At 36.8% G+C, this 16,064-nt stretch overlaps 1 protein-coding gene across 1 annotated transcript in view; it reads left to right on the top strand.

The window, feature by feature from the left end:
* ptk7b (protein tyrosine kinase 7b) overlaps positions 1-15,461 on the top strand; it is a 100,221-nt gene extending 84,760 nt beyond the window's left edge. Inside the window, exons 9-20 of the mRNA XM_046877261.1 lie at positions 516-651; positions 3,932-4,051; positions 4,186-4,335; positions 5,503-5,647; positions 5,831-5,958; positions 7,035-7,235; positions 9,475-9,630; positions 10,890-11,122; positions 11,638-11,718; positions 11,863-12,014; positions 13,444-13,622; positions 13,784-15,461. Coding sequence (XP_046733217.1) covers positions 516-651; positions 3,932-4,051; positions 4,186-4,335; positions 5,503-5,647; positions 5,831-5,958; positions 7,035-7,235; positions 9,475-9,630; positions 10,890-11,122; positions 11,638-11,718; positions 11,863-12,014; positions 13,444-13,622; positions 13,784-13,944 — 1,842 coding nt within the window. The 3' untranslated portion in view covers positions 13,945-15,461. The remainder of the gene's footprint in view (positions 1-515; positions 652-3,931; positions 4,052-4,185; positions 4,336-5,502; positions 5,648-5,830; positions 5,959-7,034; positions 7,236-9,474; positions 9,631-10,889; positions 11,123-11,637; positions 11,719-11,862; positions 12,015-13,443; positions 13,623-13,783) is intronic.
* The last annotated feature ends 603 nt before the right edge of the window (positions 15,462-16,064 follow it).

Here is a 16,064-nt window from a genome sequence, read left to right as displayed (position 1 = left end):
AACAAACGTATAACATTATTAGAAAGCATAGATGTGGCCTTCGGATTTAAACATGTATGCATTTGATAGTAAATTTGTTTTAAATAACAACAATAATAATTTAGGTTTCCTCTGGGTTTTCCAGTTTTCTCACATCTCCCAAAAACTTGTCAGCAGATGGATTAACTGTTAAATTGTCCCTTAGTGGGAATGAGTGTGTAAATGTTTGGGCATGATGAAATAATCTTGTTTTTCTGGGATATGGCCACAATGCAGCCCAGGATAAAGAGGTTATTGCAGACATTTACATCCATTGCAATTGGCATAGACTCTAATCCAGAGCATTTCACAATTATCTTTGTAATATAACTGTGCAGTTGAGGATTTTCCTCAAGGCCCCAGCAGCGGTAGCTTGGTGGTTCTGGGTGTGACTAATCAGAAGTAAAACATCTTAAACACTAAGCCACCCTTTTTCAGGTTGCTAAAGATAAATTGAATAATTGTTTTACTAATCATCATTTTGTGTTTATCTGCAGAATTCTCAGTTTAAACTTTTTCCAAATGGGACTTTGAGGATAAACAACGTGGAGGTATATGACGGACTGGTCTATCAATGCATTTGCAAGACTGCGGGTGGTACCCTAAGGGGGCAGGCCAAGGTCTACGTTCTAGGTGTGTATATGTGTAGCTGTGTGTATCTTATCTCCTCCAAAGTCAACAGTCTTTCTGTACAGTTTATCTTCTCTAGTGTTGAGATGGTGGCACTCTGCGGCCACAGATATGTCTGATAAACCCATTACATGTGGTAGTTTCCTCCATCTCCATCACACAGCCTGGATAGAGGTCTCACCTAGTTTGTTGTCTCATATTTGTTGAGGCAGATCTCTCTTTCTGGTGTGGCTGTGTTTGAGTTTCATTTCCTAAATAGTGGGAGCATGCGAGTAATTAATAAATAATATGTATTACTCACATATTACAATAATATATATACCACGACTGTCAAAATGTAAAGTGTTAACGCAAATTCATTATAACGGCACTAATTTTATTAACTATAATTATTTGACGACTTTTATTACAAATATAAATAAATTAATAAAAAGAGGCAAAATTAAAACCTCCAATGCAACACACATTTATGGTTTCCTGGTGGTCTAGTGGTTAGGATGCGGCGCTCTCACCGATGCGGCCCGGGTTCGATCTCAGGTCAGGGAACCAACCCCAGCCATTAGGGTTGCGCAAGCCAGTGCACTCTTAGTGCTGGTCCCAAGCCCGGATCAATTGGGAGGGTTGCGTTAGGAGGGGCATCCAGTGTGAAAACGTGCCAAATCAAACATGCGGATCATGAATACGGATGATCTGCTGTGGCGACCCCTAATGGGAGAAGCCAAAAAAAAGTTTAATGCATCACACATTTATTCACGACATCCTTTCTTTATTCAGATATATATAAAATAACTTAATGATAACAAAATATTTGTTATACAGATGCGCCAAGTCTCAAATCAAGCACAAAAAGCCACCATGGTGCACACAGCCAGCAAATAAAATCGTCCGTGTGGAAACAGCAAAGGTTTTGTTTGGTGTCTTGATGATCTAAAACACCATAATTGCTTTAAAACATTAACAAGAATATTTTGTCTTCATGCTCTATGTTGAGTTTGGTTTCACTAATATTAAACATACATTTGCAAAAAGCATTAATATTTGTTCATGCCCATGTTAATTAGAGTATTAAAAACGTGAAAAGTTGACATATATGGTACATGTAGAACAGATAAAAATGTGTGATTAAGTTGCGTTTAGTCACGAGTTAACTCATGACAATCATGCAATTAATCATGATTAAGTATTGTAATTGATTGACAGAGTATTTTTATATTATTATCTAAATATTTTATTGATTGATTGACAAATGCGGTGTGCATATATATACTGTATATATTTGAATTGTCAAGCAAAAACCTCAAAACCTTTAGAATTTAGTAGAGGAGTGAACCAAACTCCTGAGATGTGCGAGAACCTGTTGACCAACTAAAAGAAACTTCTGACCTCTGTGCTTGCCAATAAGGGTCTCCACCAAGTACCAAGTCAAGTTTTGCTTGAGGATTAAATATTTACTCTAACAAATACACATTAATTTCTAACCTTTAATGCTTTTTTCTGTTTCTTTTTGTTGATATTTTGTCTTTCTCTGTTAAAATAAACCTAACATAAAAAGTCGAGACCGTTAATTTATATATATATATATATATATATATATATATATATATATATATATATATATATATATATATATATATATATATACAGTACAGACCAAAAGTTTGGACACACCTTCTCATTCAAAGAGTTTTCTTTATTTTCATGACTATGAAAATTGTAGATTCACACTGAAAGCATCAAAACTATGAATTAACACATGTGGAATTATATATGGAATTATATACATAACAAAAAAGTGTGAAACAACTGAAAAATGTCATATTATAGGTTTCTTTAAAGTAGCCACCTTTTGCTTTGATTACTGCTTTGCACACTGTTGGCATTCTCTTGATGAGCTTCAAGAGGTAGTCACCTGAAATGGTCTTTCAAAAGTCTTGAAGGAGTTCCCAGAGATGCTTAGCACTTGTTGGCCCTTTTGCCTTCACTCTGCGGTCCAGCTCATATATATATATATATATATATATATATATATATATATATATATATATATATATATAATGTATATATATATCTCAGTGGTGGGCCATGCATTTGGTACCTGGGCCTTCAGTGGGGACTTACCCAACTTAATCCACCTCTTAATACCACCACTATCAATTTTTCTTTCTCTGTAGGCAAAAAAAAGTCTAACTCAGATGTATTAATGTGTGCAGCATGCTACACACGTGTTTTGCCAGTCGAAATTGACTGTAACAGTTTCCCCATGACAAACCAATCAGAGGATGGAAAAATGCTGACGCTATTCATCTAGCTGGCCCTGTGAGGCGAATCTGAAATCTGATTGGATCTTTTGCAAGCCCTGGGCAGATTAGATTGACATGGCAGCACATAGAGGCTAAAATCTGATTGGACAAAAAATGTAACATCCACATACACGTACTGGAAGCAGTGCAGCCAAGAGAAATGCTACCAAATTAAGAGAATAAACTGTTGGGAATAAATTAATACAATTTCATGGAACAAATATTAGAATTTTGGTTGTAAATGGTAAATGTACGTCAGTGCTTCTGATAGTGTTTAGGCCAGCAAAGATGCCCTGACTGCCCGCAAATGTAAGTAAATAAATATATATATATATATATATATATATATATATATATATATATAGATATAGATAGATAGATAGATAGAGAGAGAGAGAGAGAGAGAGAGAGATTAAAACAGCAAATGGTGAGTACAAATCAGATGGGGACTAAAAGTGATCAACAAAATAGGAAGCTCATGGTTAGTTTTTGCTTTACTTTTAGGCTGCTAGGGGGCCAGTCTAGCAAACATGGTTTTAAAAATAGTCTGCATAGAGTTTTAAAGGCTTTGATCAAGTGGATTGAATAAGTGTGTCGCCATATTCAAACTATATTCATAATCTTCTCAGTTCAGCTTCCAATCAGATACTTGATATGAGTAATGTAAACACAGTTAGAATGAAATGTTTTTATGTAATTCCCCTTGTCTTTCTTTTGAGAAGAGTAAAAACTATAATTTTGCTTCTTGTCAAAATACATACAAAACTGGAACAGTTCAAGAAGTTTGGTTAAGGAAAACCTTCAGTTTCCCGGTTGTCAGACACACAAGATAGTCAAAAGGAAGAGAAATAAGAGAAATCAAAATAACCTATTCTCTGCCTAATTTACCGCAAAAAACTGTTTGTTTGTTTTCTTACATTTCTGTGAAATGGACCTTGTTGTTGCTCATGTACAGTGTGTGATGTCCTGTGTGCATGTTCCAGAGAAGCTGAAGTTCACCCCTGCTCCCCAGTCTCCACAGTGTCTGCAGCTGGATAAAGAGGCCAGTGTTCAGTGCTCCGCTACAGGCAGACAGACTCCTACTATACTCTGGACCAAAGCAGGTGAGAGACATTGCTTTGGTTTACAGAGTGAAATTAGGCAATAGGTTTGAGTTTATAAAAATGTTTAATAGTTTTATTGGTTTATAAAAGATTTTATGTTGAATTCTCTCACCTACTCTGTCTCTTTTCTGTAGATGGAAGTTCTGTCCCTGCTCATATAAAGCAATTCAATGGCACTCTTCAGTTTGAGAAAGTGACACGGAATGATGCGGGGAACTACTCCTGTATAGCCAGTAACCATCCACAGGGAGAGATCAGAGCCCATGTCTCACTTACTGTAGGAGGTGAGAATAATTGAAATGTTTTCTTAACTCATTCTTGAATAACAAAACATTGTTTTTACAGATGTTTCTTCTATTAACAAAGTAAAAAAACAAGATGGTCAAACATTTTATTAAAACCTTAATATGAAAACAGTCATTATAATATTTATGAATGTGATGTAATGCATACTTTTTTTACACTTACCTCTAAAGACTTTTCCATGTCTTCTGCAGTTTGTTTAGAATTCTTTTGCAAATCTGTCTGATAGTTTTTTTTTCCGACCTCAGCAGTTGCTAACATTTTTATTAAACTAAATAGGATTCGCCTTAATGTCTTAATGAAACACATTTAATAAGATTAACTGCTAATGTAGATACTGTAGCTCTAATATTTAGTCTGTGTTGCCTGTTTTGTAGATAAAATGCACAATTGGTGTTCATTTAGTTTTTTCTGAGAAACCAAGATAGAGGGAAACTTTGCAGGGAATGCAAATTCCCACACAAATGTGTAAAAGCAGTAGGGCAAATGAGTGGGGCTTGATCAATTAGTAATAATGTAAGTAGTTAATGATCAAGTGTATTACATCTCTCAAAGTCAAATTTATGTTTTTGTGACAGTGACAAAAAAACTAAAAGCGTAAAAAAGAACGAAGAATAAAAATAGAATAAAGGACCATTTTATTTACAAATCATAAAACAGAATATTGCACAAAAATAGAACAAAATACAATTTACTGTAAAACAATATTTGTAGAGGCAAATTCAGACTTCATTTTTAGGTAACCTAATAAAGTGCAGCTGTGCAATTTGACATTTTTATATTTATTTTTTGAGCCTCTGTTGGAGTGGACGTCATTGTCGTGAGCTGGTGTGATGTTATGTTCTGCGCACACTTTTATACACCTGTATAACCACAAGAAAGTAAAATACTTATTTAGTTTATTCTGATATGGTTAAATTAGCTAAACAGGACAGTTATATTGGAGCACACCTGCAGTAGCTCATGGTTTTAAAAAGCCAAGCTGAAAATATAGGTTAGTTGTTTGACTTTTGATTGGAGGGTCATGAGTTTAGAGTAGAAATCCTCTTGAGCTTCAGCTACTCAGTTGTATAAAAAGATAATTGTAAGGTGTTCTGGGGAAGGGTGTATGCTAAATGCTTTTTTCATATTGTGTCGTTGCTTTTCAGTGTATACAGAGTTTAAGGTGGAACCGGAGTTCACTACAGTGTATCAGGGTCACACGGCAGCACTGCACTGCCAGGCTACTGGAGAGCCCCAGCCTTACATTCAGTGGATGGTCAAAGACAAAGCGCTGTCTACCAGCACCAGCAGGTCTATCTTTGTATTATTTATTTATTTGGGTGCACTTTGTGGGCCACTACTAAGTGAAATATTGGTTGTGTACTTTCGTGATCTGTGACAGCTTGATAGTCGTTTGTTCAAACAGAATGAAATCGCCTTTAGTACATTATTACTTTATTTATTCTTCTTATTTGCTGTCTTTTGCTTTTTCAGATTTAAAGAGATGCCCAATGGTTCTTTGATCATCAGCGACGTCACTACTGCTGACACGGGAAAGTACACTTGTATAGCTGGCAACAGCTGTGGCATCAGACATCGAGTTGTACAGCTCTACGTCGTAGGTAAAAACACACACATGCACAGTGGCTGTCAATACAATTTAGCTGGATCCTGTTAATGTCTAAAAGTGGTTTACAGTGCAAATAATACAAGACTTACAGCCTTCTCTCTAACAATGTTACATGTGCATTATTCTCATAATGTAGACAGAATCAAAAGGAAACAGTTACCAAAGTTTAATGGTGTGCAAGATATTATACCTTATGGTATGAACTTTTACAGAAAAATAATCAACAGCAGCATGCTCTAGTGTGACAGGGTACCATCTCAACCAGCATGTCCTGAAGTATTTTATTCTTCTCAGGACAAAGCAATTTTTCTGCTTTTTATTTATTTACTAATGAGATGTAATATTTGTAAGAATTCGTAGTTAATACTGTTGTAGAAGTAATTGTTCCCCACACAGCTCTGTCTGTTTGCTGTCTCTTCCAGACAAAGTTGTTTGTCCTAAAGATGTTCTTATGGCAGAAAACTGTAAATGTTACAGGAGCTGACAATGAAAACTTCTTCTAAATGCTAAACAAATGTCTCCTTACACCATAAAGCTCAACAATTATATCGTTTTTACAGCTTTCAGAAAAGAATGCAAAGCATACACTGTGCAAATTCCTTTGAATGGACCCTTCTCACCAATCAGATTTCCGAATTAAACATTGCTGTTGTATTAAACCCTAAAGTCTTGTATGTTAGAAATAAGAAGCAAATAAAAAGAATATTACTGATCAGTGAAATCCTTAAACTGAAAACAGTAGTTTTTACAATGCATAATGAATTACAATATATTCACACACCCACACACAGTGAGTTTTTGTGTTTTACTTATTGTCAGAGGATTTTAACTTAATCACACCCTCATTCAATATTGTGCAGATGCTCAATGTGTCTGTAGGTGTTCATCGAAAATTACCCTAACTCCTACCAACAACACTAATCTTTTTATATTTTCAATTTGTGTTATTGGACATATTTTGTGGCAAGAAAACAGGAAAACAGAAATGCGTTGTTGCCCTGTATGCTTTACATTTATAGAGCATCTGCTTATTAAACAATAAAACTCTTTCTTCTGCTCTCACTTTAGAGAAGCCAAACAATAATCGCGACAGTGACGAGGGGAAAACGCCATATAAGATGATTCAAACCATCGGTCTGTCTGTGGGGGCAGCTGTTGCCTACATCATCGCCGTGCTCGGCCTCATGTTTTACTGCAAGAAGAGACGCAATGCTAAAAGACTGCAGAAGGGACTGGATGGGGAAGAGCCGGAGATGGAGTGTCTTAATGGTGAGTGTGAACGTGAATGCGTTTGATAGAGACATTACTCTTATTTACATGATGTAGTTGTCCATCCAACCTTGTATTTGGAGCTGCAGATATTTTAGTCTAATGTAACACAAGTGACTTTTATTCTTCTGAAAGGCAGAAGCCTAAGTGAGGAAAAGAAGTATGATAGGATAATTAAGTTTCGTGAATTGCTGTAGAACAATTAAAAGCAAGAAATGCTGCCATCTTGTGGTTATAAATGAGAGCGCACATAATATATTTATTTAGCACTTGTGGGCAACGTTACTTTTAAAAGTAACGCATTACAATATTGAGTTACTCCCCAAAAAAGTAACTAATTATTTTACTTAGTTACTTTTTATGGAAAGTAATGCGTTATATTACTTTTGCGTTACTTGTATCTCTTTCAGGCCTTACAGGTGTAACAGGTGTAATATAGATATTTGCCATTAAGAAATAAGTTATATTAGGGCAAAAGACATTTCTTAAACATTTAAAATGTTTAATAACTTCTTAGAGAACAATAAGATGATCGACTAAATTTTGACCACAAGGCTGAACACTTTCCAGTCGCACTTCTGTACACTGCTTTGCAATCTGCCTTCGCCATCAGAAATGTAACTATCGTTCGTGTATATAAGGTTAAGGGTGTGGGCTGCACACTGGTGATGTGGAGGGAGAACATACCTTTCGCTGTCATCACGTAAAACATCATGCAATTCCGTAAATATGACCTCGTCCTCGTCTACATCATTCTTTGCGTCATCATCAGCTTGAAACATTCTGAGCGCTTTTACAAAGTTCGCGCTATTATCAGTGACCGTGGCAGTTTATCTACCATGGAAATAATACAATAGAGCTGCAGTGGTGGAAAGTCAGCAAAAGTTTTCTATATTTCTGTCTCCATTTCCATATATGCAACATTGCATAATGTTGCATATATTCAACATTACACACACACACACACACACACACACACACACACACACATTTGTAGTGCTGTGCTTTGCATGCAGATGTTTTTTTTTTTTTTTTGAAGTGGTATTTTTTGCAGTTGACAAGAGCTTTTCCCCAACACATAATCTACACTTAACCATTATTCCTTTCTCCTTTTCCTCGACTATTTCAAAATAATGAGAATACTTCCATCACAGTAATGTAATTCTCTGGTTTGCCATCTCTGCTTCTGACCAGCTTTTGTTCCCGCGGCTACGTTCATTTTAATTCAGCATTGATTTTTTTATGCAAAATAATTTAACTGAAAAATAATTTGCATTACTTTTTAAAAAGTAACTCAGATATTAATGTGTAAATGTATAAAGTAACGCACTACTTTACTCGTTACTCCAGAAAAGTAATATTATTACCTAATGCATGTTACTCGTAACGCGTTACCCCCAACACTGTTTATCAGGTTTACGACGTCCTGGCATCTGCATTGTGCATAACTATGTAAAATGTATCACTATATTTTCTACAGATTGAATCCGGCTAACCTTTGCATTATATCGACCCTTTTGCCTTTTTTGCTTTTAAATGATCATGTAACGCTGTAGAAGAGAAGATGTGTAGTGAGATAAAGTACAGGTCAGGTACTAATCGCTGAGAAAGAAAACAGCAAGATAGTCAAGTAAAAGATATTCAAGTCAGTATGTTTTGATGACTTACATATTCTGCATAAGGAAGCCGTGGCTCAACAGTTTAGGGTTACTGCATAGAAGGTGGAAATTCAAGCCCCAGCATTGCCAATCTGCTACTGTTGGGCCCTTGAGCAAGGCCCCTAACCTCCTCTGTTTCAGGGGTGCTGTATCATAGATAACCCTGCGCTCTGACCCCAACTTCATAACAAGCACGGATATATGAAAAAAGAATTTCACTACGCTGTAACGAATATGTGACAAGTAAATTCCTTTGTCTTTCTTTCTAACAAATCATGTTATGAGGTTCCACAAAAAAAGATCACTGGACAAAAATCAACATTTAACCCTTTATGAACAGGTGAATTGAAAACACCCATTATGTTTTTTGTTAAATTTCAACCAGTCTTTGCACTCATCGCTTATCTGATTCTTTAAAAAAAGATTGACAGAATTACTGAAATTGCCTGCTGACGTTTATGCTGATAAGTACAATAATATTTATTTACATTTACTATTGATGTACAACAATTATTTCTAACTTTTTTGAGATCCACAGGGCTCTGTGTAAAAATAATACTTCTCTGTGTCATACTTACTAGGAGGAGCTATGCAGCACAATGGCCAAACTACAGCAGAGATCCAGGAAGAAGTGGCTCTTACTAATCTAGAGACAGTGTCTAGAGCTGAAAAATGCCAAAGCAACACAGACAAGTTCCACTTTCCCAGGGCAGACTTACAGATCATCACTACATTAGGTAAAGTCTCTCACCGACACACATTCAAAGTGTCACACACACTGTCCTAAACGGTTTAGTTCTGATCTTTTGGAGTCCTTTTTTGTGACTGCCCATGAGAGACACAAGGCCAGACAGTGTCCTACTCCTTATTTAGAGGTTCTAAAGGATTCTCACAACCGTCTGTTATTTGTCCTTTATGTGCCCTTTGGAAATGCCCGCGTTGATAACTCACCCGTGGTGTCTTATTGATAAACGATATCGGGTAGGACAGTTCACAGCTGATGAGATTGCTCAGGGCAAAGAGAAACCTGCAACAACACTGATTCTTGCTTCAGCATTCCTGCCTTCCTGCTTGTCAATGATGCTGCCTAGATACAGTATGTGTGACAGCTTTAAACCTCGATGATGGCTGGTTGATAATGTTGACAATTTTGGCTGTTATACTGTTACACATGAGAAGACTTGTCATGTCTTCACTGTCACGTGTCTTTTGTAGTCAACAAAACGGATGTACTTTATTGAGCGTAGTTCCCCTACACTGACTTTTTAATTATGCACAATGTGGGGATCTTTTGTGCAGGGGCTGTCTTTAAATGGATCTAAATTAAATGGATTTACCTGTGCTTGTCAGCTCTGATATATTTTCATCCTGCTTAATTCACATCTGCATACACTTCATTTCCTTTCTCTGATATTTGTTGTTTAATGTTTTTGCTTCATGTTGTGTGGGTTTTTTGGGCCTAGTACTTCATTATTTGCTGTCGGTGGTCTCTTCTCCTTTCTTCTTGTGCAGGGTTCTTCCAGCTTCTGTGCATCATTTGGAAGTCCTGTGTTGTATTTCTGGCATTGTGTTGGTCTTCTAATACACTTCTTTTTGATCCAGTTTAAGTCACACTCAAATGAGGATCAAGTAAAATGTTCTGCTCCCTGTGTAACTTACATACACTGCATGGTTCTTCAGAATATTTTTATTTGAATTACATTGATGTGGTTTGTTTGGTTCTCAGTTACGTTGTTTGGTGAACTCTAAAATGTACGGTATATTCTGCTGTGGGAACACATTGCCACTGTTGACCAGATTGTTAATAGCACACAGATCTACAAATCTCTTGCATTATTGTTGCCAAAGTCTTTGAAACAGAATAAGATGCAAGGATTAGAGTGTTCCACAATAATCTTAATAATCTTCTGTATAAATGCTGTACTTATCCAAATCATTTAAATGTTTATAGATTGCTTATGTGTGTCTGTGTCTGTGTGTATTATTATGTGTGCAGGCGAAGGGGAGTTTGGTGAGGTGTTCTTAGCCAAAGCACAGGGGATTGAGGAAGGTGAAGAACAGACTGTGGTTCTGGTGAAGAGTCTGCTGAGCAGAGACGAGCTGTCGCAGTCTGAGTTCAGGCGGCAGGTCGACATGTTTGGAAAAATGAATCACAGCAGCATTGTGCGCCTGCTCGGCCTCTGCAATGACACAGAACCTCATTACATGATCCTGGAGTATATAGACCTGGTAAATAAAACCTAGCTATTTTAATTGCATGACCCTACGTGTGTAACATAGATAGATGGATAAATGGATGGATGGATGGATGGATGATAGATAGATAGATCGGAAAAAATAATTATATATATATATATATATATATATATATATATATATATATATATATATATATATATATAACGTAAAAAAATGTTTTGGTTTGTAATTGCAATTTTTCCGGTCTCACTTATCTGTCACATTAAGTCAAGAATTATTCACCATGAACAGTTTCAAAAGCTTTTTTACTGTGTTTCTGTTGGATAATTGCACTCTGTTGGCATCCAAACTTAGCACAAGCGTGTCCAGCTCCAAAGGTGGGTGGCCAGATCTGATCATATTTAGAACTGGCATTAACGCTTATTTATTGTTTTGTGAATATCATATCCACATACTGTTCACTGTTATACAAGTTATATAAAAGGTTCTAGAGAATGACATGAATATATTCTAATTATATAATGCATATCTCGTTTCTTTCTTAGGGTGATCTCAAACAGTTCTTGAGGATTTCGAAAAGCAAAGATGAGAAACTCAAACCGCAACCTATCAGTACCAAAACCAAAGTAAATCATCGAACTTGTCATTTTTTTGCATCCAGAAGACACACTGCTATTTTGAAAATAAATCACAAATCTTTTTTAATGCTTCAGTTCTACCTCTCTCTTACCTGCTCTCTGCCCATCCTGTTTTACCCTGTCCTTTTTTAGGTATCCTTCTGTGCCCAGGTGGCTGCTGGGATGGAGCATTTGTCCAACCATCGTTTTGTCCATAAGGACCTGGCAGCCCGGAACTGCCTAATTAGTGGAGAGAGACAAGTCAAGATTTCTGCACTTGGCCTGAGCAAGGATGTCTACAACAGGTCTATACCACCACATTCAGAATGATGCACATAATTACTTCGCTTTTCATTCTCATTCAATGTCCACATTAAAATATTACAAAGCAGTCGTTCGGGAATATTGTCAGGTTAGAGAGAGTCTGAAAATGCGGCTTAACATAGAACATTCTGACAGGTTGGAGTGACCCTGTATTAAATGTGTTTAAAATAGGGCTATGATGAAATCCTATTTTTCATTGATCATACTGTACCAGGTTCCTAATTTGATCCCTCCTGCACTCCCGTTTTTCACAATGTGCAAAAATGTGTGAACATTTAACATTACACCAATATGTGTTTTTCTTTCTCAAACTTTTGCCACAAAAACACACAACTGTCTAAGACCTGCAAAGAGTTAGGACCCCAGACCCATTGAGCTCTTTTAAGATGTCATTAACTGTACCCCAAGCCTCTCATCCCACATCAAGGCCCAACCTACTATCATACTAACTTTATATATATTTATTAGGGATGCACCGAAATGAAAATTCTTGCCCGAAACCGAAAAAGAGGAAAGCAAGGCCGAAAACTGAAACACCGAAAGAAATTATGCCAATTATTATTACCATTGCATTTATGGCTATGACTGTGTACTAACCTTACTAAAATCAAGGCATTTCAATTGCATAAATTAATATTAAAGTTTCAAAGCATAAATCAATTACAAATTATGAAAATATTTATTTATAGCACATTGCAACAATGCACAGGATAAAATAAATTAAAATTCAAACTTAAATGTTTAACTTAAATGCACTCATGTGTACATTAAATAATAATGTACAGGCCCTCTGACCTGCTGAAAGGTTGTAAAATTAAATATGTTCTTTCTTAAAAACAAAGTGCATTCAGAACAAGTGCAACTGCTTAAAGATACAATACAACAATATCACTGCAAAACTTCCTGCCTTTTCAAAAACGTCCACCACAGACGGAGTGCGCGTGCTCGGAGGGGTTTTGCTTTTCTGTGCCGCGTTCTCTCATATTCAGCATAGCGATCGGGATGTTTAGATTTCAGGTGATAAATTAAACCCGACGTGGAGAAAGTCTTTGCAGACGAAATTACGGCATTACATGTTTTGCAAATCGCTATCCGTGGGTCTTTCTCAGATATACTGAAATACGTCCACACCGCAGACATGTTGTTTCAGACATGCACGTGCGGGCCGCGGTTTCCGTTTGCGTCATCACAACAAACTGTTTCGGCCGTGTTTTTTCGGTGATCAAAGTCTTTTGGCCGAAAATGCACTTTTGGGCCATTTTCGGCCGAAAATTTCCGGTGGCCGAATATTCGGTGCATCCCTAATATTTATATAACTTTACTGGCATCACTGTTTTGTTAACATGCTACCAAGCAATAATTTATTGTATTACTGGATTGCATTTCTCTCTGTTTTATTCTCTTCCTCAGTGAGTATTACCACTACAGGCAGAGTTTGATCCCTTTGCGCTGGCTACCTGCAGAGTCAGTCTTTGAAAATGACTTTTCCACCAAATCTGATGTGTGGGCTTTTGGTGTGCTGATGTGGGAAGTGTTCAGCCATGGTGAGCTGCCATACTCCTCACTGAGTCATGAGGATGTACTCGAAGGTGAGAACACAAATGATTACGCATAGCAACCGCGCACGTTGCGTTACGCATATAGAACATGCTCACATCTATTTTTGTGTTTAGCTTTTGTCAGTGTCTCTTATCAGTGCATGTCCTTACAGAGTCTGTGTGTGAAAGTGAAGTATGTGTATCTGTTGTAGGCCTGCAAGCCGGCACACTGAAGCTTTCTGCTCCTGAAACCTGTCCTTCTAAAGTCTACAAACTGATGATTCAGTGCTGGGCTCCCAGTCTTAAAGAGCGCCCATCTTTCAGTGAGTTAACCCAGGCTCTGGGAGACATTCCATTGGACAGTAAAGTGTGAGGACTACATCTGCTCCTCCTTCCACCTGAAGTTTTGGAGCAAAGCCTTTCCAGTTCTGCTCTGCAACAATCACAAACTTGCTCAGACTGGGTCCCACTCATTTCAGGGAGCAAGCGTGCATTAATGACAAACAGGGGCGTTGATATCAGGGCAATGTGTCTGTGTGTGTGTGTGTGTGTGTGTGTGTGTGTGTGTGTGTGTGTGTGTGTGTGTGTGTGTGTGTAAAAGAGAGTATGACAACCCTGGAGACTTCTATCTGCCTTAAACATGGCTTCATATCACATGCTTTTGACTATTCAATTTCAATCGCCTGTTTATGCTTTTAATCTTCAGCTCTGCCTCTTTTCTACCCTGAGATCTCCTTCTTTATTTCTGGAGCCTCAGACAATCTTTAAGGGGTACGATCTTTAAATTTGATCTTTCACCTCTGTTGGCGCAGGACAATCCACCCCCAATTGGGGCAAAACCCACAATGTGGCTCCTAAATATGCTGGACTCTGCATTCGATGCTCAGCTAATGAACTTGAAGTTGTTGTGCGTATAGTTGCGTGTCAGAATGTATGTGTTTTTGTGCGTGCTTTTTTTTTTTTTAGTTTTGCAAAGTGGATTGGTGTCCAAGTCAAAAAGAGCAACGTTTGGAAGAGAGATTGCCTGTTAAGGCTTTATGCTCCAGAATAAACGAATACTTCTAGTATTTGGTTTGTACACATGAAAGTGCAAGGAGAGTCGGAGATATTTAATTACAATTGTACTTTTTTAATTTTTTTATACTTGCCTTTTTTACCTTGTGGTGCTCATATGAAACCATAATATTTTGATGGAGGAAACTTGCAATACATCTTATTGCCTACAAGCCTAAAGCCATGATGAACTATGTATTCAAGATTTCTGCATAGCGATATTTATAACCACCTCACTGTATTATTGCTTGGCAAAGCTCCTGTTACGTTCATTAATACCAACACCATGCACTAATTTCACCTAAATACCTGTTTTATATATTATGTTTTTCTTTTTTTCTTTTTCATTGTAGAAGGATGTATGTGAGCCTTTATTTATGATGAAGGTTCTGTGTTTTTTTTTTATGTTTTAATGAATGGTACTCCAAATGGTACTCTTTTATAAGATTATATACTCCACTCATTCTAACATCTATTTTGCAGTTAGAAAAGTATTGTAGGGCAGCTGAGAGTTTCAGTGGTCACCATCAAATTTACGGGCCACAAGTGCCTAAGACATGAAGGATTTTTTTACAACTTAGTTTTCAGTTTATTTTATAATACAGTTGCTTTGTTTTATTTTTTATGAATTGTTTCATATCTAATCTTTTCATATGATATATTGATTATTTTCTGTTGGTTTGGTTGTTTATTTCTCTGAATAAACACATGGTCCTTGCCTTTTAATTTTTTTTTTTATTACATACTAAGCACTCAGTGTTTTGTTAGTCTACTTTAGCAAAGGTCAAAATAATCACATTGTATGCTGCTTACATTAAACATTCACATTTGTAATAACATGCTTGTATTACATTTCTGAAATTGCTGCGATGGCTGAAATCATAAGACTGTTATAATACTCTACAAAATGTTGTTAGATGATGTCTAAAACAACGTTCCTCCTGAATCCTGGTGCTACATACAACAATCACAGAAAACAGAAAACACGGGGCTAAGGACCAGTAAGTGTCCTCACCACATAAAGTGCATCGTGTGCAACCTGGTGCAAACAGTGCAAAGACAACACAAGACAGTGCAAGACAATAAAGGACAGTGCAAGACAAATACACTAAATACAAAATAGCTCCACCAGTAAACCTGTTGTATATTACACACTTTGGTGTGTAAGAGACATAAAGTGAACAGTAACAAAACTGTGACCTATGAGAACAAGTCAGCCTGAATTTAGATATTATTGAAGTGGTTTTCTTTTTTAAATAGCAAAAAAGGAGCAGAAGAAGACTATTAAGCATGCCAGCAAGAGTAGTAAAATACTGGTACATTCAAATTAAGTTTCAAGTATATGATGAAGCTTTTGTGTTTTTTTATGTTTTAATGAAATGGTACTGGACAGCTGAGAGTTTCAGTGGTCACCATCAATTTTACAGGCCACGAGTGCCT

The sequence above is a fragment of the Silurus meridionalis genome, chromosome 2 (genome assembly GCF_014805685.1).
Source record: "Silurus meridionalis isolate SWU-2019-XX chromosome 2, ASM1480568v1, whole genome shotgun sequence".
NCBI classification, from domain to species: domain Eukaryota; kingdom Metazoa; phylum Chordata; class Actinopteri; order Siluriformes; family Siluridae; genus Silurus; species Silurus meridionalis.
The sequence above is the reverse complement of the archived record's forward strand: the minus strand, read 5'-3'. Positions and strand labels throughout refer to the sequence as shown.